Source organism: Phyllopteryx taeniolatus, chromosome 3 (genome assembly GCF_024500385.1).
Source record: "Phyllopteryx taeniolatus isolate TA_2022b chromosome 3, UOR_Ptae_1.2, whole genome shotgun sequence".
In the NCBI taxonomy this organism is placed as follows: Eukaryota; Metazoa; Chordata; class Actinopteri; order Syngnathiformes; family Syngnathidae; genus Phyllopteryx; species Phyllopteryx taeniolatus.
Window position 1 is genome coordinate 10,713,164 of NC_084504.1, and position 22,429 is coordinate 10,735,592.

Genomic DNA, 22,429 nt, shown 5'->3' on the forward strand with positions numbered 1-22,429 from the left:
AGAAGTATAATAACAGAAACACCACTCGGGTTCTGATCGGGGAGGCCGTTCCTCCAAATCACGCCCTTCCAGGTCTCACTGTCATAGCCCACGTGAGTATTGAAGTCCCCCAGCAGAACGATGGAGTCCCCAGCGGGAGCGCTCTCAAGCACCCCCTCTAAGGACTCCAAAAAGGCTGGGTCCTCTCAACTGCTGTTTGGTGCATAGGCACAAACAACAGTCAGGACCCGTCCCCCCACCCGAAGGTGGAGGGAGGCTTCTGCTGGGTACTCCCTCCTCCTGCAGGAGGACTAATACGCTCACATGAGCAATGACGGTGAAACCTGGAGTGGCGTGATTGTGAAGAACCCCACCCCCCAAATCAGAACCCGAGCGATGTTCTGTGCTTGTCTCGAACTGTCCATAACGAACACCATGTTCAGACAAAAGGGTGTTCACGTGCACTCGACGCAAGGACACTCTCGGCCGCAGTTTGATAATCGACTGGTCATGTCATCGGATCACGACCTGGTGGTGAATTGGCTCCGATGGAGGGGGAAGATGCCGGTCTGACCTTTTGAGGGTCTGCTGGGAACGTCTGGCAGAGTCCCGTCAGAAGTTTTAACTACCACCTCCGACAGAACTTTGCCCCCTTCCTGCGGGAGACATTGAGTCAGAGTGGACCATGTTTTGAGCCTCCATTGTTGAGGTGGCCGACCAGAGATGCGGCCTTCAAGGTGGTCGGCACCCCTCGTGGCGGCTGTCCCCGAACGCACTGGTGACGTGGAAATTTGCACCTCCAATTCTGACACCACGGTCATCAGTCGGAAAAAGTGTGGATTTCCCTCTCCGGGTCAAGGAAGAGATGTACCCCAAGTGGAGGTGTTAAAGTATCTCTGGGTCTTCTTCACAAGTGAGGGAATGTTGGAGCAGAAGATGGACAGGTGGATCGGTGCACCGTTTGCAGTGATGCAGACTCTGTATCAGTTTGTCGTGGTGAAGAAGGAGCTGAGCCAAAAGGCAAAACCCACAGTTTACCAGTCGAGCTACGTTCCTACCTTCACCTATGGTCATGAGCTCTGAGTAGTGACCGAAAGAACAAGATCGTGGATACAAGCGGGGTGTCCGGTGTCTCCCTTAGAAATAGGGTGAGAAGCTCTGTCATCCGGGAGGGGTTCAGAGTCGAGCCGCTCCTCCTCCGCATCGAGAGGCACCAGATGAGTTAGCTCGGGTATCTCGTTAGGATGCCTCCCAGACGCCTCCCTGGTGAGGTATTCCGGGCACATCCCACCAGGAGGAGGCCCAGAGGATGACCCAGGACACGCTGGAGAGACTACGTCTCTCGGCTGGCCTAGGAATGCCTTGGGATCACCCCCGGAAGAGCTGGGTGAATTTGTTGGCGAGAGGGAAGTCTGGACTTTCCCTGCTTAAGCTGCTGCCCCCGTGACCTGACCCCGGATAAGCGCAAGTAAATGGATGGATGGATGGACACACAAAAAAGCTAAACACTACTCAAGCCTCCAAAATATATTTTCCGCTTATCACAGTTTGTATTTCAAAATGGCACTTTTTAAATGCACAGATGTTTCTTTGCAAAAAAACACAATCTGACAGAAGTCACGTTTGGTATTTAAAATTTTTCCATTAAAAATTATGCTAAATAGGTTAATTGGCCAGGACGTGCTACCTAGCCAAACACCTTAATGTTTAATTGTTAACAATCTGTGCTGCAAGTTTCTTCTGTTTATACTTTGAGTCTGGGGATGGGAGGTCATACTATAATGGTTTTGTATTTCATGATAGGATTTATAATGGCTACAAGGAGTAGCAGGAGGAAACCACCATTACAGGATGCGCAAGAGCATGCAGTGAAGGCACTGGACAAGACGGAAGAATTGGAAGTACAATTCATGAACTCGTTGAAAGGTACTGTTTGTTTACAGTACACATTTCGGGTCCAAAATTACAACCAGACAAATGCAACAACATGACCTTGCTTGTGTAGAGTATATAATATACTCATTGAGGTTTGAATCCATGAATTGTCCCAATCGCCCTTCATCAGGATGACTACGGTCGTCACAGAAATTTGCCAGTCTAAAATATTTTTCATCTCAGTTACTTGGGAAGAAATTGACAGTGTTTATAGTCCAGGGGTGTCAACCAAATTTTTGTAATGGGCCATATTGTACTTATGTCTTCCATCAGAGGGCCGTTATGACAGGGAAACCGTATAAATGTGTAATCGATTCCTATTACTATGGTGCTCAAAAATATTGCCACCCCAGGGCTGCCTATATCAAGAGACTTTTTTTTATTTTATTTTATTTTTTTTAACTGTCTTGCATGACATCAGACTAAACCTTTGCCATTTTAGATGAGTTAGGCTTCCCAAAACTATTATATTTGCTAAATGCCAGAATAGTGAGAGGATTTTTTTAGACGACTATATATAATAGACAATGCAGTCATGCTAAAAAATATTGGCACCCCATATACACTAAATGCGAAAAATTGATGGATAATTTGTTTAGAAATCAAAAGTCAAGGAAAATAGTTTGTTCAACTGTTATTGAATGTATTTCAAAAAGGAGTTAGGTAACAAAAATGCTTGCAGGATCTCAATTTTATTAAAAGCGAAGCCAATTTTATATTGGTCCAGATTTAACCAAGAAACATGAAGTACATAATCTGCATTTAACGTGTCACATAAAATGATATGACGGGCCGGATCTGGCCTCCGGGCCTTGTGTTTGACACCTTTGTTATGGTCTTTTGATTAAAAATCTAGGTATGAAAAGAATGATACTGTTTAATAACAAATTACTGTTAATAGAGTTTAGGAAAAAGGAGAGAAAACAAGCTTTTTGTGATAAACGTGTCAAGCAGAACAGTGACTATTTTTTACTTTGGTGACAGCTCAAACTATCCATCCATTTTCTGAGCCGCTTCTCCTCACTCGGGTCACAGGCGTGCTGGAGCCTATCCCAGCTATCATCGGGCAGGAGGCGTATGGTACACCCTGAACTGGTTGCCAGCCAATCGCAGGGCACAAACAAACAAACAACCATTCACACTCACATTCACACCTACGGGCAATTTAGAGTTGTCAATTAACCTACCATGCATGTTTTGGGATGTGGGAGGAAACCGGAGTGCCCGGAGACAACCCACGCAGGCACGGGGAGAACATGCAAACTCCACACAGGCGGAGCCGGGGATAGAACCCCGGTCCTCAGAACTGTGAGGCAGACGCTCAAACCAGTCGTCCACCGTGCCGCCCAGCTCAAACTAATACGACAAAAATGAGACGGAGAATGGGCTTTTGATGGCAAAATAATAATTTACAGAGAGCAACACTGACTCACCACATAGCTCAAGTTGAACGTCCGTACATAGAAAAATGTACTTGACGAATATATACATCGGTGGCATTAAACGGTTGGATTCCAGTTGACTAATAGAAATGTCCATGCCAGTCAATGTGTTACTCAAATAATAATAATAATAATGATTTCTACATAAAATTAGCTGAACTGGTAAATTGTAAGTCATGAATAAATTACACTTGTGACACTTTTGTCTAGGTCGAGGGGTGTTTGCCAAAGCCTTTTTCCAAAAAGGAGACTTTGTGGTGGAGTACAGAGGAGAGTTAATTAATTCTGAAGAATCGAAAAGGAGAAGGATGACCTATCACAAAGCAAGTGCTGTCTTCATGTTTGACTTCTGTTGGAAAGAAGATCTATGGTGGTAAGGTTTGATTGAATGGTACATTTATGCACAGTTTTATGTGTTTATGTTTTGGAGTTATTACTAATCGGAGTAATAGCAAGTTAGAAGGGGTCATTTATTTTGATCAAAGCTTAGTAGTTCGTTTCTCTTCTTTTGCCAGTATTGATGCATCCGTGTATGATGGCAGCCTTGGACGACTTGTCAATGCTGACGACAGGCATCCAAATTGCCAAATGAAGAGGGTCATAGCAAAGGACAAACCACACCTCTGTTTATTTGCTTTGAGGGACATTCAGCCAGGAGAAGAAATAACATTTGACCTCGGAGAAAAGGCTGGACCACAGTCGAAACAGGTTTGTGACGTGATTGTTCGTAAGAATTGAAAGAGAAGTAGAAATATGGCTTAAATTGGAACCACTAGAATTATTTTTGTTTCTTGGTTTCAATACTGCTGTTTCTCCCTCTGATCAGATTTAGCAATTTTGAGAAAATCTCTATATTATGTGGTCTTGTATGACTTATTAAAGTAACAAGCACAGGTTTTCCTGATTCATACGTTGGGTTGTCTCATGTGTTTGTTGTTTACATCCTAAATGTGTTGTTTCTTATATAACTTCCTCACTATTTCTAGGACTTGGATGAGCCAGAAGTTCTTTCATCAGACAAAGTTGGACTCATCCCTCCGCCTCATCTTGTAGAGTTGTCAGATTCGAATGAATCTCAGAATCCATGTACCAGTTCTTCCCAGCTAAATGGCAACAGCCAGGTAATTTAAATTTAAATATAGTATTGAACAGATATTTTGGGATTCTCCCATTGGATTTTGTACATTGGGGAAAATGTAAATTGAATTTCTTTTGGACATAGATATGGAGTCTAATTTTGGAATCTGTTTTTGTTTTGTTTTTTTCCCCTCTAGAAGACAAAAGAGCAGATGGAATTGGATTCCGATAAACTCCTTGATCCCAGCTTGGACGGCAGTAGTAAAGAATACATTACTAAGCGTGGTGAAGATCCTTCTTCTGTTGATACAAACTCGAGTAACATTAATGTATCAATTGACCAGAAACGAAAGATGCAGAGATTTCCAAATGTAGAGAACAGTGATGAGTGTCCATCACTGCAAGAACGTGACGCCGCTTTGAAGCCTACTCTTAAGAGAGGATGCTCCCCTATCAGAAACAAAAGTGCCTCTGGTAAGAGAAAGAGATGTAGTGTATCCTGCCCAAAAACAGACACAAGTAGTGGTAATGCCACAAAAGAGAGAGAACTGGGAGACACTGGATCTCTGTCGGAAGATTCAGCACCTGACATGGAGGAATATCTACCAGAGAGGTCCCCTTCCCTGGATAAAGTGTCTGTGGATTTTCCTTGCGTACCTGCTGTTTGTAAAAAAGAGGTTGGATCAAGAATTTACAACAAAAAACAGTATTGTTTGTACTGCAAGACAGAGTTTGTAAAACTATCGAGACACCTAGAGCGTGCACATAGAGACAAGCCAGAGGTGGCACGGGCTCTCTCCTTTGCAAAACGCTCAAAGGGAAGAAGCATGTGTTTAGAACGTTTAAGAAACCAGAGCAACTTTCCCCACAATTTTGAAGTTTTAAATTCTGGCGTTGGCACTCCCGTGTCTCGTAAACGACCAAAAGACAAACCTAGTAATCTGCCAAATTTTGGCAAAATCCGCTTTCAGCCTCTTTGTGGATTTACTGCACCTCCACCACCTGGAGTTAAGGAACAGCTTTGGAAACTGATAAACAGCATGATTATGGATGATGTTTATGAATCTGTAAACTCTGATCCCTGGATCATGGAGTATTGCCAATATTTGTACAACAGGGACAGGCATGATGCCACCAAACACGAGTGCATCCGTCAACAAATGAGAGCGTTGGGAAGGCTGCTCGTATGTTCCAGAAAAAACACTCCTATGAAAACAATAAAAGATCATATGCGACCGTCAAATTTCATGCATGTTGTCCAGGCTGCGAAGGACACGGCAGGGTACAATTGTGAAACGCGTACATACAAAAGCCCGAGTTTGGCGCTCAAAATTGGATGCAGCTTGGAAAGGATTTCAAAGTTGGTTGAAAGTAATGCAAATGTCCGACGCAACGACAGTACTTTAAAATATGCGAAGGCGTTCCGTACAGTGTATAAAACCAGGTGGAACGAACTGATATCATCTGCATCACTCAAAACATTGAATTCGTCAAAGTGTAATGCTCCTCAGTTACTTCCCTTCACTAAAGATGTGCAGACTCTCCATTCATTTTTAGATACTCAGCAACAAGATCTTTTCAGAAAACTATCCTCAGAATCCTCCCCCATGACATATGCAGAACTGACAAAGGTCATTTTGACCCAAATCATTTTGTTCAACAGACCAAGAGCTGGAGAAGTCTCAAAAATTCCACTTTCTGCCCATTTGTCTTCCACGCAATCAGACCCTCAGGAGGATGTGAACTTTGCACTCTCCGATCTGGAGAAGAGACTCTTTCAGCATTTCTGGAGAATAGAAATAAGCGGTCAAGCGGACAGAAATGTTCCTGTACTTTTGACCCCAGTGATGCACCAGACATTGGACCTCCTTGTCCGAAAAAGGAATGAATGTGGGATTTTACCAGAAAACACTTACCTATTTGCGAGACCATCCAGTTTGATTTGCTACCGTGGATCTGACACTCTTCGTAACTTCGCCAAAGTCTGTGGAGCAAAGAGGCCAGAAAGTCTGAGCTCAAAAAAATTACACAAACAAATGGGAACCTTGTCACAGGTCCTTAATCTCACTAATCCCGAGCTGGATCAACTAGCTAATTTTCTGGGACATGATGTAACCTTGCAACAACAGTTTTACAGACTTCCTGAGGGCATACTCCAGCTAGCAAAAATTAGCGAAGTCCTAATGGCTCGAGAACAGGGACGTCTGGCTCAATTCAAGGGCAAGTCTCTCGATGACGTCAACATTGATCCTGCGGGTACCAAATATTTTTTTGACTTATAAATACAATCTGCATATTTGGACTAATTAGTTTTGGCATTATTTGAGAATGTGATGCAGTTTTTCCACTTGAGTCATTTTCAACCCTATGTTCTCATTCTCTACAGAGGATGTGCATATGTACAGCGACCAGGATCGTGACCCTGAGGAACCAGGTGATGCTGAGCCAGCCTATGAGTCAGACACACTGGGTAAGTGTTCCTTAATAGGTGGAGAATACAGTGGTGCCTTGTACAGTGGCCGACAGGGGCAAATGCGCTGCAAACGGCCAGGCTATCCAGAAGGCACATTCATTTGCTATTCAGAGTTCTCACCACCTGGTTCATCGGATATGTTTGGTTGAACTTAGGGTATGTCTTTGATTTTGAAGTGCTGCTTAATGTTAATAATGCCATGGTCTCGCAACATATGAGACGCAACAGTTTCTAGCTGGCTTCTGGAAGAACAGAAAAGTACTGGTCCATCCATTCCTTGTTAACTTTCCTTTTGAACAGGCAATACAGCGTCCCGCTGCTTTTAAGTCCACAGGTCTCTTTCGGTGAACAAACTATTTGATTGGCTCATTCTGGTCACGTGATCACAAGTAGTACCATAATACTGAATATAGATGGTCTGTTACTGCGGCATACGTGAGGAAAAAATGGCCGCGTGGCAATGACCATTGTATAGAAATTCCGGGATTACAACACAGAATGACCTAACTTCAAATTCAGAAATGGCCAATAAAAACACAAAAATATAGTACTTAATATTTTCCTGGAGGATGCATTTAGGATTAGCCTTTGAAGTTGGTAATAGTGAAAAATGAAGTGAAACAAAAATATTTTAGTCAATTCTTTTTAAGAATGAGAGTGCTTCAAGAGGAGGATGCTATTAATGGTGCAGGTGGAGATGAAACTGGTTCAAGTTGGAGGCCGAAACAAAAAAGCAAAAATGAGGCAAATATTATTTTCATCTAAAATTTGTACATCAACATGTACTTGAGTGGTGTAAATACATGTTTTTCTTCATGAAGAACATTTATTGTGCCTTAACGTTCTCTTCAGTCTTCCAGATTGCTTAATTTATGTTAAAATAAAAAAAGATTCTGTGCGGGGGCTCCAGACCCCGCTCCAATGTTTTTGGTTTTTTTGCCACCTTTTTCATACCTTTGGTGTTTGCATGTCTGATTAATATCATGTGGTGATTGAGTAAATTTTCCATTTGAATAGGTTTAAGTTTAATTTGTGTTTTTTCTTTATGTTGAAGTTGGTTTGCGAGAAATTTTCACGATTTATTGTTGTGCTCGAAATTAGTGTATCTTAGCTGTTGTCGTAGGAACTCTGCTTTTTATAAATTTGCTATCAAGTTTTTAGCATTATAAAGTCGGTTCCTAAGTAGGTCTGTCGGATTCATTGCGTATTCCTCTGAGTTGTTCGATTTTCATCTCCAATTTGCTTTAAAAAAAAAATCTTGGAGGAAGCGTATGAAAAGCTTTTGCCTCTAATTACCGCTTTCTCTGTTTCCCAAAGTAAGGATGGGGATATAGTTGTGGCATCAGTCATGTCTAGAAAATCTAGCCCAAGCTAAAACTGTCTCTGTGCTGGGGCTGTCTACCAATATGGATATTTATATTTTTATATATATATAATTTTTTCTCTACCCAATAACATTACTTTTACTCGAAAATGTGTCGATTATTTGGCAGTAGTTATCGTAACATCACTAACTTGCTTGTGTCCTGCAGACATCCAGCAGCTGATTAGTGATGAGGAAGAACTTCACCCTCTGCATGGGGGGTGCTCCAGTTTGGAGCATGAGGATCCACTGCCCCCGCGCATTAAAGAAGAACAGAAGCATCCACAGCTTCCCCACATAAAAGAAGAGGAGGATCCACAGTTACCCCACGTTAAAAAGGAACAGGAGGATCCACAGTTGTCTTACGTTAAAGTAGAAGAGGAGGATCCACAGCCCCCACACGTTGAGGAGGAAGAGATTGATCCAAAGCTCCCCAACATTAAGGAGGAACAGAAGCATCCACAGCCTGCCCACATTCATGAGGAAGAGGAGGATCCAAAACTCCCCCATGTTAAAGAGGAAGAGGAGGAGCTTGGTGTCAGTAAGTTGCCACTGACTGGTGGCTCTGTGAAGTGTAAACAAGAGAAACCACTTGAGGGGTCAGAGCTTCATCATCACAGTCCGAGTAAAGACCACTGTGGCGGACCACCACCAGACAACCTCATGGCTCCACTGTCAGACAGTGACAAAGTATCTTTGACGAGGGACAAAGATTGTAAAGGTATGACAACCAACACTTGGAAAACTCAGAAAAGGAGATGACTCTTAACAATAAGGAAACCTCTCTCAAAAGCTTAAAACATTTTTTTTTTTAATTACCTGCTAAATTTGTTGCAAAAGTTTAGCTAAAAAAAAAAAGCACATTGGACCCATGGAAACACAGAGATAAACAGTTTGGTTGCTCATTGTTTGCGAAAACTTTCATGCCATTTGTGGTAACACACTTTGAAAAGCCTTCTAGTTGCTCAACTTTTGGTGCAAGTTTTCTCTCAAAAGTCATTTATGATTAGACACATAAACACACGCAGGAGAGCAGGAAAATGGGACAAAGTACCTGTAGGAACTTTAAATGTCTCCAAGATTAGCCTGTTTAACATTAAGTCACCACAGAGCTACCAAAGATGACAATATCTGATGTTTAGGCTTCGTTCATGTTTATGTATACCATATCTATATAAATAAATTACACTTTTAACTTTAAAGAAAATAATATTTGTGCAAGTTTGGCTTCAAACAATCATGACAATTACCCGTAGTTATGCACGTTAGCACAGCATACACAGAAAGTCCACGAACCTGTTTTCTGGGTTTGGTCACATGACCTTCCGCATACAGCGTATTGAGGTCCCCCAAAATGTTTCCAGTGCCTACATTAATAGTTTGGAGCCATATATATATATATGAAAATCTAAGATACAAAAAACAATTTACAGTGGTGCATTGACTTACAAGTTTAATATGTTCCATGACCATTCTCGTAACTCAAAACACACGTACAGTGGAACCTAGGTCTTTGAACGACCTGTCCTTTAGGGATGTGTTGTGTCACCTCTCTGGCAGGGAAACAGCCTGAGCTTATGTGTGAGATCAAGACATTCCGACTGGACATAGTTGGGCTCACGTCAGCTTGAGCTCCGGTATCAGTCTGATCGGGAGGGGTTGGACTCTCTTCCACTCTGGAGTTGCCCACGGTGAGTGGTCCCGTGCAGGTGTGGGCATACTGATTGCCCCCCAGCTCGGTGCCTGTACATTTTGGTTCCCCCCCAGTAGACGAGAGGGTAGCCTCCCTCTGCCTTCGGATTGGGGGGGACAGGTCCTGAATGTTGTTTGTGCCTATGCACGAACCAGCAGCTCAGAGTACTGACCCTTTTTGGAGTCCTTGGAGGGGGTGCTGGAGAGAGCTTCTGCTGGGGACTCCCTGGTTCTGCAGGAGGACTAATACGCTCACATGAGCAATGACGGTGAAACCTGGAGGGGCGTGGTTGGGAAGAACCCGAGCGATGTTCTGTTATTGGAGTTCTTTGCTTGTCACGAACTGTCCATAACGAACACCATGTTCAGACATAAGGGTGTCCACGTGTGCACTCGGCGCCAGGACACTCGAGGCCGCAGTTTGATTATCGACTTTGTGGTCGTGTCATTGGACTTGCGGGCGCATGTCTTGGATATATGGATGAAGAGAGAGGCGGGGGGCGGTCAATCGATCACGACCTGATGGTGAATTGGCTCCGATGGTGGGGGAAGATGCGGGTCTGACCTTTTGATGGTCTGCTGGGAACATCTGGCAGAGTCATTGAGTCAGAGTGGACCATGTTTTGAGCCTCCATTGTTGAGGTGGCCGACCAGAGATGCGGCCTTCAAGGTGGTCGGTGCCCCTCGTGGCGGAAAATCTCCAAATCTAACACCACGGTCAGCAGTCTGAAAAGGGTGGAGTGCCCTCTCCGAGTCAAGGAAGAGATCCTACCCCAAGTGGAGGAGTTAAAGTATCTCAGGGTCTTCTTCACAAGTGAGGGAATGATGGAGCAGAAGATCGACAGGTGGATTGGTGCAGCGTTTGCAGTGATGCAGACTCTGTATCAGTTTGTCGTGGTGAAGAAGGAGCTGAGCCAAAAGGCAAAACCCTCAGTTTACCATTCGATCTACGTTCCTACCTTCACCTATGGTCTGAGTAGTGACCGAAAGAACAAGATCGTGCATACAAGTGGGGTGTCCGGGGTCTCCCTTAGAAATCGGGTGAAAAGCTCTGTCATCCGGGAGGGGCTCAGAGTCCAGCCGCTGCTCCTCCGCATCGAGAGGAGCCAGATGAGTTAGCTCGGGTATCTCGTTAGGAAGCCTCCCAGACGCCTCCCTGGAGAGGTGTTCCGGGCACATCCCACCGGGAGGAGGCCCGGACGATGACCCAGGACACGCTGGAGAGACTACGTCTCTCGGCTGGCCTCGGAATGCCTTGGGATCCCCCCCGGAAGAGCTGGGAAAATTTGTTGGCGAGAGGGAAGTCTGGACTTTCCCTGCTTAAGCTGCTTCCCCCGTGACCTGACCCCGGATAAGCGCAAATAAATGGATGGATGGATGGACACAAAAAAGATAAACACTACTCAAGCCTCCGAAACACATTTTCCGCTTACCACAGTTTGCATTTCAAAATGGCACTTTTTAAATGCACAGATGTTTCTCTGCAAAAAAAACACGATCTGACAAAAGTCATGTTTGGTATTTAACATTTTGCCATTAAAAGTTATGCTAAATAAGTTAATTGGCCAGGACGTTCCACCTGGCCAAACACCTTAATGTTTAATTGTTAACAATCTGTGCTGCAAGTTTCTTCTGTTTATACTTTGAGTCTGGGGATGGGAGGTCATACTATAATGGTTTTGTATTTCATGATAGGATTTATAATGGCTACAAGGAGTAGCAGGAGGAAACCACCATTACAGGATGCGCAAGAGCATGCAGTGAAGGCACTGGACAAGACGGAAGAATTGGAAGTACAATTCATGAACTCGTTGAAAGGTACTGTTTGTTTACAGTACACATTTCGGGTCCAAAATTACAACCAGACAAATGCAACAACATGACCTTGCTTGTGTAGAGTATATAATATACTCATTGAGGTTTGAATCCATTAATTGTGCCAATCGCCCTTCATCAGGATGACTACGGTAGTCACAGAAATTTGCCAGTCTAAAATATTTTTCATCTCAGTTACTTGGGAAGAAATTGACAGTGTTTATAGTCCAGGGGTGTCAACCAAATTTTTGTAATGGGCCATATTGAAGTTATGTTTTCTCTCAGAGGGCCGCTATAACAGAGAAACCGTATAAATGTGTAATTGATTCATATTACAATGGTGCTAAAAAATATTGGCACCCCAGAGCTGCCTATATCAGGAGACGGTTTTTTTTTCTTTTCTTGACTGTCTGGCATGAAATCAGATGAGATCACTAGTTTAGGTGAGTTAGGCTTACCAAAATTACTATATTTGCTAAATGCCAGAATAGTGAGAGGATTTTTTTTAGACGACTATGTATAATAGACAATAAAGTCATGCTAAAAAATATTGGCACCCCATATACACTAAATGCTAAATATTGATGGATAATTTGTTTAGAAATCAAAAGTCAAGGAAAATAGTTTAACTGTTATTGAATGTAGTTAAAAAAGGGGTTAGGTAACAAAAATGCTTGCAGGATCTCAATTTTATTCAAAGCAAAGCCAATTTTATATCGGTCCAGATTTAACCAAGAAATACGAAGTACATAATCTGCTTTTAACGGGTCACATAAAATGATATGATGGGCCGGATCTGGCCTCCGGGCCTTGTGTTTGACACCTTTGTTATGGTCTTTTGATTAAAAATCTAGGTATGAAAAGAATGATACTGTTTACTAACAAATTACTGTTAATAGAGGATAGGAAAAAGAAGCAGAGAAAACAAGTTTTTTGTGATAAACGTGTCAAGCAGAACAGCTGTTACTTTTGTGACAGCTCAAACTAAGACGACATATCGTACATGTACATACTCTGTTCATGTGTCAGGTACCTAAACTTGTCCAACTCCCTAACGTGTTTGCACTTCTCACCCTCATCGATTTTACAAGGTGCGATTTACCGCCTAATTCTTGTCTTCCACTGAAAAGCTGTGCTGATCTCAGATACAAAGCGATGCAGCGCCACTATCTACAGTGATCTGGTCATCATTACAGTGGTTTACAAACCTGAATTTCACACAAAAGCTGGCAAGACCCTATTTATAGCCTACCCATAGAAAAATGTACTTGACGAATATATACATCGGTGGCATTAAACGGTTGGATTCCAGTTGACGAATAGAAATGTCCATGCTAGTCAATGTGTTAATCAAATAATAATAATGATTTCTATATAAAATTAGCTTAACTGGTTAATTGTAAGTCATTAATAAATGACATTTGTGACACTTGTGTCTAGGTCGAGGGGTGTTTGCCAAAGCCTTTTTCCGAAAAGGAGACTTTGTGGTGGAGTACAGAGGAGAGTTAATTAATTCTGAAGAATCGAAAAGGAGAAGGATGACCTATCACAAAGCAAGTGCTGTCTTCATGTTTGACTTCTGTTGGAAAGAAGATCTATGGTGGTAAGGTTTGATTGAATGGTACATTTATGCACAGTTTTATGTGTTTATGTTTTGGAGTTATTACTAATCGGAGTAATAGCAAGTTAGAAGGGGTCATTTATTTTGATCAAAGCTTAGTAGTTCGTTTCTCTTCTTTTGCCAGTATTGATGCATCCGTGTATGATGGCAGCCTTGGACGACTTGTCAATGCTGACGACAGGCATCCAAATTGCCAAATGAAGAGGGTCATAGCAAAGGACAAACCACACCTCTGTTTATTTGCTTTGAGGGACATTCAGCCAGGAGAAGAAATAACATTTGACCTCGGAGAAAAGGCTGGACCACAGTCGAAACAGGTTTGTGACGTGATTGTTCGTAAGAATTGAAAGAGAAGTAGAAATATGGCTTAAATTGGAACCACTAGAATTATTTTTGTTTCTTGGTTTCAATACTGCTGTTTCTCCCTCTGATCAGATTTAGCAATTTTGAGAAAATCTCTATATTATGTGGTCTTGTATGACTTATTAAAGTAACAAGCACAGGTTTTCCTGATTCATACGTTGGGTTGTCTCATGTGTTTGTTGTTTACATCCTAAATGTGTTGTTTCTTATATAACTTCCTCACTATTTCTAGGACTTGGATGAGCCAGAAGTTCTTTCATCAGACAAAGTTGGACTCATCCCTCCGCCTCATCTTGTAGAGTTGTCAGATTCGAATGAATCTCAGAATCCATGTACCAGTTCTTCCCAGCTAAATGGCAACAGCCAGGTAATTTAAATTTAAATATAGTATTGAACAGATATTTTGGGATTCTCCCATTGGATTTTGTACATTGGGGAAAATGTAAATTGAATTTCTTTTGGACATAGATATGGAGTCTAATTTTGGAATCTGTTTTTGTTTTGTTTTTTTCCCCTCTAGAAGACAAAAGAGCAGATGGAATTGGATTCCGATAAACTCCTTGATCCCAGCTTGGACGGCAGTAGTAAAGAATACATTACTAAGCGTGGTGAAGATCCTTCTTCTGTTGATACAAACTCGAGTAACATTAATGTATCAATTGACCAGAAACGAAAGATGCAGAGATTTCCAAATGTAGAGAACAGTGATGAGTGTCCATCACTGCAAGAACGTGACGCCGCTTTGAAGCCTACTCTTAAGAGAGGGTGCTCCCCTATCAGAAACAAAAGTGCCTCTGGTAAGAGAAAGAGATGTAGTGTATCCTGCCCAAAAACAGACACAAGTAGTGGTAATGCCACAAAAGAGAGAGAACTGGGAGACACTGGATCTCTGTCGGAAGATTCAGCACCTGACATGGAGGAATATCTACCAGAGAGGTCCCCTTCCCTGGATAAAGTGTCTGTGGATTTTCCTTGCGTACCTGCTGTTTGTAAAAAAGAGGTTGGATCAAGAATTTACAACAAAAAACAGTATTGTTTGTACTGCAAGACAGAGTTTGTAAAACTATCGAGACACCTAGAGCGTGCACATAGAGACAAGCCAGAGGTGGCACGGGCTCTCTCCTTTGCAAAACGCTCAAAGGGAAGAAGCATGTGTTTAGAACGTTTAAGAAACCAGAGCAACTTTCCCCACAATTTTGAAGTTTTAAATTCTGGCGTTGGCACTCCCGTGTCTCGTAAACGACCAAAAGACAAACCTAGTAATCTGCCAAATTTTGGCAAAATCCGCTTTCAGCCTCTTTGTGGATTTACTGCACCTCCACCACCTGGAGTTAAGGAACAGCTTTGGAAACTGATAAACAGCATGATTATGGATGATGTTTATGAATCTGTAAACTCTGATCCCTGGATCATGGAGTATTGCCAATATTTGTACAACAGGGACAGGCATGATGCCACCAAACACGAGTGCATCCGTCAACAAATGAGAGCGTTGGGAAGGCTGCTCGTATGTTCCAGAAAAAACACTCCTATGAAAACAATAAAAGATCATATGCGACCGTCAAATTTCATGCATGTTGTCCAGGCTGCGAAGGACACGGCAGGGTACAATTGTGAAACGCGTACATACAAAAGCCCGAGTTTGGCGCTCAAAATTGGATGCAGCTTGGAAAGGATTTCAAAGTTGGTTGAAAGTAATGCAAATGTCCGACGCAACGACAGTACTTTAAAATATGCGAAGGCGTTCCGTACAGTGTATAAAACCAGGTGGAACGAACTGATATCATCTGCATCACTCAAAACATTGAATTCGTCAAAGTGTAATGCTCCTCAGTTACTTCCCTTCACTAAAGATGTGCAGACTCTCCATTCATTTTTAGATACTCAGCAACAAGATCTTTTCAGAAAACTATCCTCAGAATCCTCCCCCATGACATATGCAGAACTGACAAAGGTCATTTTGACCCAAATCATTTTGTTCAACAGACCAAGAGCTGGAGAAGTCTCAAAAATTCCACTTTCTGCCCATTTGTCTTCCACGCAATCAGACCCTCAGGAGGATGTGAACTTTGCACTCTCCGATCTGGAGAAGAGACTCTTTCAGCATTTCTGGAGAATAGAAATAAGCGGTCAAGCGGACAGAAATGTTCCTGTACTTTTGACCCCAGTGATGCACCAGACATTGGACCTCCTTGTCCGAAAAAGGAATGAATGTGGGATTTTACCAGAAAACACTTACCTATTTGCGAGACCATCCAGTTTGATTTGCTACCGTGGATCTGACACTCTTCGTAACTTCGCCAAAGTCTGTGGAGCAAAGAGGCCAGAAAGTCTGAGCTCAAAAAAATTACACAAACAAATGGGAACCTTGTCACAGGTCCTTAATCTCACTAATCCCGAGCTGGATCAACTAGCTAATTTTCTGGGACATGATGTAACCTTGCAACAACAGTTTTACAGACTTCCTGAGGGCATACTCCAGCTAGCAAAAATTAGCGAAGTCCTAATGGCTCGAGAACAGGGACGTCTGGCTCAATTCAAGGGCAAGTCTCTCGATGACGTCAACATTGATCCTGCGGGTACCAAATATTTTTTTGACTTATAAATACAATCTGCATATTTGGACTAATTAGTTTTGGCATTATTTGAGAATGTGATGCAGTTTTTCCACTTGAGTCATTTTCAACCCTATGTTCTCATTCTCTACAGAGGATGTGCATATGTACAGCGACCAGGATCGTGACCCTGAGGAACCAGGTGATGCTGAGCCAGCCTATGAGTCAGACTCACTGGGTAAATGTTCCTTAATAGGTGGAGAATACAGTGGTGCCTTGTACAGTGGCCGACAGGGGCAAATGCGCTGCAAACGGCCAGGCTATCCAGAAGGCACATTCATTTGCTATTCAGAGTTCTCACCACCTGGTTCATCGGATATGTTTGGTTGAACTTAGGGTATGTCTTTGATTTTGAAGTGCTGCTTAATGTTAATAAAGCCATGGTCTCGCAACATATGAGACGCAACAGTTTCTAGCTGGCTTCTGGAAGAACAGAAAAGTACTGGTCCATCCATTCCTTGTTAACTTTCCTTTTGAACAGGCAATACAGCGTCCCGCTGCTTTTAAGTCCACAGGTCTCTTTCGGTGAACAAACTATTTGATTGGCTCATTCTGGTCACGTGATCACAAGAAGTACCATAATACTGAATATAGATGGTCTGTTACTGCGGCATACGTGAGGAAAAAATGGCCGCGTGGCAATGACCATTGTATAGAAATTCCGGGATTACAACACAGAATGACCTAACTTCAAATTCAGAAATGGCCAATAAAAACACAAAAATATTGTACTTAATATTTTCCTGGAGGATGCATTTAGGATTAGCCTTTGAAGTTGGTAATAGTGAAAAATGAAGTGAAACAAAAATATTTTAGTCAATTCTTTTTAAGAATGAGAGTGCTTCAAGAGGAGGATGCTATTAATGGTGCAGGTGGAGATGAAACTGGTTCAAGTTGGAGGCCGAAACAAAAAAGCAAAAATGAGGCAAATATTATTTTCATCTAAAATTTGTACATCAACATGTACTTGAGTGGTGTAAATAAATGTTTTTCTTCATGAAGAAAATTTATTGTGCCTTATCGTTCTCTTCAGTCTTCCAGATTGCTTAATTTATGTTAAAATAAAAAAAGATTCTGTGCGGGGGCTCCAGACCCCGCTCCAATGTTTTTGTTTTTTTTGCCACCTTTTTCATACCTTTGGTGTTTGCATGTCTGATTAATATCCTGTGGTGATTGAGTAAATTTTCCATTTGAATAGGTTTAAGTTTAATTTGTGTTTTTTCTTTATGTTGAAGTTGGTTTGCGAGAAATTTTCACGATTTATTGTTGTGCTCGAAATTAGTGTATCTTAGCTGTTGTCGTAGGAACTCTGCTTTTTATAAATTTGCAATCAAGTTTTTAGCATTATAAAGTCGGTTCCTAAGTAGGTCTGTCGGATTCATTGCGTATTCCTCTGAGTTGTTCGATTTTCATCTCCAATTTGCTTTAAAAAAAAATTCTTGGAGGAAGCGTATGAAAAGCTTTTGCCTCTAATTACCGCTTTCTCTGTTTCCCAAAGTAAGGATGGGGATATAGTTGTGGCATCAGTCATGTCTAGAAAATCTAGCCCAAGCTAAAACTGTCTCTGTGCTGGGGCTGTCTACCAATATGGATATTTATATTTTTATATATATATAATTTTTTCTCTACCCAATAACATTACTTTTACTCGAAAATGTGTCGATTATTTGGCAGTAGTTATCGTAACATCACTAACTTGCTTGTGTCCTGCAGACATCCAGCAGCTGATTAGTGATGAGGAAGAACTTCACCCTCTGCATGGGGGGTGCTCCAGTTTGGAGCATGAGGATCCACTGCCCCCGCGCATTAAAGAAGAACAGAAGCATCCACAGCTTCCCCACATAAAAGAAGAGGAGGATCCACAGTTACCCCACGTTAAAAAGGAACAGGAGGATCCACAGTTGTCTTACGTTAAAGTAGAAGAGGAGGATCCACAGCCCCCACACGTTGAGGAGGAAGAGATTGATCCAAAGCTCCCCAACATTAAGGAGGAACAGAAGCATCCACAGCCTGCCCACATTCATGAGGAAGAGGAGGATCCAAAACTCCCCCATGTTAAAGAGGAAGAGGAGGAGCTTGGTGTCAGTAAGTTGCCACTGACTGGTGGCTCTGTGAAGAGTAAACAAGAGAAACCACTTGAGGGGTCAGAGCTTCATCATCACAGTCCGAGTAAAGACCACTGTGGCGGACCACCACCAGACAACCTCATGGCTCCACTGTCAGACAGTGACAAAGTATCTTTGACGAGGGACAAAGATTGTAAAGGTATGACAACCAACACTTGGAAAACTCAGAAAAGGAGATGACTCTTAACAATAAGGAAACCTCTCTCAAAAGCTTAAAACATTTTTTTTTTTAATTACCTGCTAAATTTGTTGCAAAAGTTTAGCTAAAAAAAAAAAGCACATTGGACCCATGGAAACACAGAGATAAACAGTTTGGTTGCTCATTGTTTGCGAAAACTTTCATGCCATTTGTGGTAACACACTTTGAAAAGCCTTCTAGTTGCTCAACTTTTGGTGCAAGTTTTATGATTTATGATTAGACACATAAACACACGCAGGAGAGCAGGAAAATGGGACAAAGTACCTGTAGGAACTTTAAATGTCTCCAACATTAGCCTGTTTAACATTAAGTCACCACAGAGCTACCAAAGATGACAATATCTGATGTTTAGGCTTCGTTCATGTTTATGTATACCATATCTATATAAATAAATTACACTTTTAACTTTAAAGAAAATAATATTTGTGCAAGTTTGGCTTCAAACAATCATGACAATTACCCGTAGTTATGCACGTTAGCACAGCATACACAGAAAGTCCACGAACCTGTTTTCTGGGTTTGGTCACATGACCTTCCGCATACAGCGGATTGACGTCCCCCAAAATGTTTGCAGTGCCTATATTAATAGTTTGGAGCCATATATATGAAAATCTAAGATACAAAAAACAATTTACAGTGGTGCATTGACTTACAAGTTTAATTTGTTCCATGACCATTCTCGTAACTCAAAACACACGTACAGTGGAACCTAGGTCTTTGAACGATCCGGTACGACCTGTCCTTTAGGGATGTGTTGTGTCACCTCTCTGGCAGGGAAACAGCCTGAGCTTATGTGTGAGATCAAGACATTCCGACTGGACATAGTTGGGCTCACGTCAGCTTGAGCTCCGGTATCAGTCTGATCGGGAGGGGTTGGACTCTCTTCCACTCTGGAGTTGCCCACGGTGAGTGGTCTCGTGCAGGTGTGGGCATACTGATTGCCCCCCAGCTCGGTGCCTGTACATTTTGGTTCCCCCCAGTAGACGAGAGGGTAGCCTCCCTCTGCCTTCGGATTGGGGGGGACAGGTCCTGAATGTTGTTTGTGCCTATGCACGAACCAGAAGCTCAGAGTACTGACCCTTTTTGGAGTCCTTGGAGGGGGTGCTGGAGAGAGCTTCTGCTGGGGACTCCCTGGTTCTGCAGGAGGACTAATACGCTCACATGAGCAATGACGGTGAAACCTGGAGGGGCGTGGTTGGGAAGAACCCGAGCGATGTTCTGTTATTGGAGTTCTTTGCTTGTCACGAACTGTCCATAACGAACACCATGTTCAGACATAAGGGTGTCCACGTGTGCACTCGGCGCCAGGACACTCGAGGCCGCAGTTTGATTATCGACTTTGTGGTCGTGTCATTGGACTTGCGGGCGCATGTCTTGGATATATGGATGAAGAGAGAGGCGGGGGGCGGTCAATCGATCACGACCTGATGGTGAATTGACTCCGATGGTGGGGGAAGATGCGGGTCTGACCTTTTGATGGTCTGCTGGGAACATCTGGCAGAGTCAGAAGTTTCAACTACCACCTCCGACAGAACTTTTCCCCCTTCCTGCGGGAGGCAGGAGACATTGAGTCAGAGTGGACCATGTTTTGAGCCTCCATTGTTGAGGTGGCCGACCAGAGATGCGGCCTTCAAGGTGGTCGGTGCCCCTCGTGGCGGAAAATCTCCAAATCTAACACCACGGTCAGCAGTCTGAAAAGGGTGGAGTGCCCTCTCCGAGTCAAGGAAGAGATCCTACCCCAAGTGGAGGAGTTAAAGTATCTCAGGGTCTTCTTCACAAGTGAGGGAATGATGGAGCAGAAGATCGACAGGTGGATTGGTGCAGCGTTTGCAGTGATGCAGACTCTGTATCAGTTTGTCGTGGTGAAGAAGGAGCTGAGCCAAAAGGCAAAAACCTCAGTTTACCATTCGATCTACGTTCCTACCTTCACCTATGGTCATGAGTTCTGAGTAGTGACCGAAAGAACAAGATCGTGCATACAAGTGGGGTGTCCGAGGTCTCCCTTAGAAATCGGGTGAAAAGCTCTGTCATCCGGGAGGGGCTCAGAGTCCAGCCGCTGCTCCTCCGCATCGAGAGGAGCCAGATGAGTTAGCTCGGGTATCTCGTTAGGAAGCCTCCCAGACGCCTCCCTGGAGAGGTGTTCCGGGCACATCCCACCGGGAGGAGGCCCAGACGATGACCCAGGACACGCTGGAGAGACTAGGTCTCTCGGCTGGCCTCGGAATGCCTTGGGATCCCCCCCGGAAGAGCTGGGAAAATTTGTTGGCGAGAGGGAAGTCTGGACTTTCCCTGCTTAAGCTGCTTCCCCCGTGACCTGACCCCGGATAAGCCCAAATAAATGGATGGATGGATGGACACAAAAAAGATAAACACTACTCAAGCCTCCGAAACACATTTTCCGCTTACCACAGTTTGCATTTCAAAATGGCACTTTTTAAATGCACAGATGTTTCTCTGCAAAAAAACACGATCTGACAAAAGTCATGTTTGGTATTTAACATTTTGCCATTAAAAGTTATGCTAAATAAGTTAATTGGCCAGGACGTTCCACCTGGCCAAACACCTTAATGTTTAATTGTTAACAATCTGTGCTGCAAGTTTCTTCTGTTTATACTTTGAGTCTGGGGATGGGAGGTCATACTATAATGGTTTTGTATTTCATGATAGGATTTATAATGGCTACAAGGAGTAGCAGGAGGAAACCACCATTACAGGATGCGCAAGAGCATGCAGTGAAGGCACTGGACAAGACGGAAGAATTGGAAGTACAATTCATGAACTCGTTGAAAGGTACTGTTTGTTTACAGTACACATTTCGGGTCCAAAATTACAACCAGACAAATGCAACAACATGACCTTGCTTGTGTAGAGTATATAATATACTCATTGAGGTTTGAATCCATTAATTGTGCCAATCGCCCTTCATCAGGATGACTACGGTAGTCACAGAAATTTGCCAGTCTAAAATATTTTTCATCTCAGTTACTTGGGAAGAAATTGACAGTGTTTATAGTCCAGGGGTGTCAACCAAATTTTTGTAATGGGCCATATTGAAGTTATGTTTTCTCTCAGAGGGCCGCTATAACAGAGAAACCGTATAAATGTGTAATTGATTCATATTACAATGGTGCTAAAAAATATTGGCACCCCAGAGCTGCCTATATCAGGAGACGGTTTTCTTTTCTTTTCTTGACTGTCTGGCATGAAATCAGATGAGATCACTAGTTTAGGTGAGTTAGGCTTACCAAAATTACTATATTTGCTAAATGCCAGAATAGTGAGAGGATTTTTTTTTAGACGACTATGTATAATAGACAATAAAGTCATGCTAAAAAATATTGGCACCCCATATACACTAAATGCAAAATATTGATGGATAATTTGTTTAGAAATCAAAAGTCAAGGAAAATAGTTTAACTGTTATTGAATGTATTTAAAAAAGGGGTTAGGTAACAAAAATGCTTGCAGGATCTCAATTTTATTCAAAGCAAAGCCAATTTTATATCGGTCCAGATTTAACCAAGAAATACGAAGTACATAATCTGCTTTTAACGGGTCACATAAAACTATATGATGGGCCGGATCTGGCCTCCGGGCCTTGTGTTTGACACCTTTGTTATGGTCTTTTGATTAAAAATCTAGGTATGAAAAGAATGATACTGTTTACTAACAAATTACTGTTAATAGAGGATAGGAAAAAGAAGCAGAGAAAACAAGTTTTTTGTGATA

At 42.6% G+C, this 22,429-nt stretch overlaps 1 protein-coding gene across 18 annotated transcripts in view; it reads left to right on the top strand.

The window, feature by feature from the left end:
• Positions 1 to 22,429, top strand: part of LOC133475719 (uncharacterized) — an 88,997-nt gene that overhangs the window by 49,246 nt on the left and 17,322 nt on the right. For 16 of the 18 annotated variants that reach the window (XM_061769001.1, XM_061769011.1, XM_061769016.1 and 13 more), the window contains 15 exons: positions 1,783 to 1,905; positions 3,567 to 3,729; positions 3,872 to 4,064; positions 4,343 to 4,477; positions 4,631 to 6,689; positions 6,820 to 6,903; positions 8,439 to 8,990; positions 11,657 to 11,779; positions 13,217 to 13,379; positions 13,522 to 13,714; positions 13,993 to 14,127; positions 14,281 to 16,339; positions 16,470 to 16,553; positions 18,089 to 18,640; positions 21,368 to 21,490. In XM_061769001.1, coding sequence (XP_061624985.1) covers positions 1,783 to 1,905; positions 3,567 to 3,729; positions 3,872 to 4,064; positions 4,343 to 4,477; positions 4,631 to 6,689; positions 6,820 to 6,903; positions 8,439 to 8,990; positions 11,657 to 11,779; positions 13,217 to 13,379; positions 13,522 to 13,714; positions 13,993 to 14,127; positions 14,281 to 16,339; positions 16,470 to 16,553; positions 18,089 to 18,640; positions 21,368 to 21,490 — 6,741 coding nt within the window. The remainder of the gene's footprint in view (positions 1 to 1,782; positions 1,906 to 3,566; positions 3,730 to 3,871; positions 4,065 to 4,342; positions 4,478 to 4,630; positions 6,690 to 6,819; positions 6,904 to 8,438; positions 8,991 to 11,656; positions 11,780 to 13,216; positions 13,380 to 13,521; positions 13,715 to 13,992; positions 14,128 to 14,280; positions 16,340 to 16,469; positions 16,554 to 18,088; positions 18,641 to 21,367; positions 21,491 to 22,429) is intronic. The other 2 variants (XM_061769014.1, XM_061769015.1) reach the window with 2 other exon arrangements.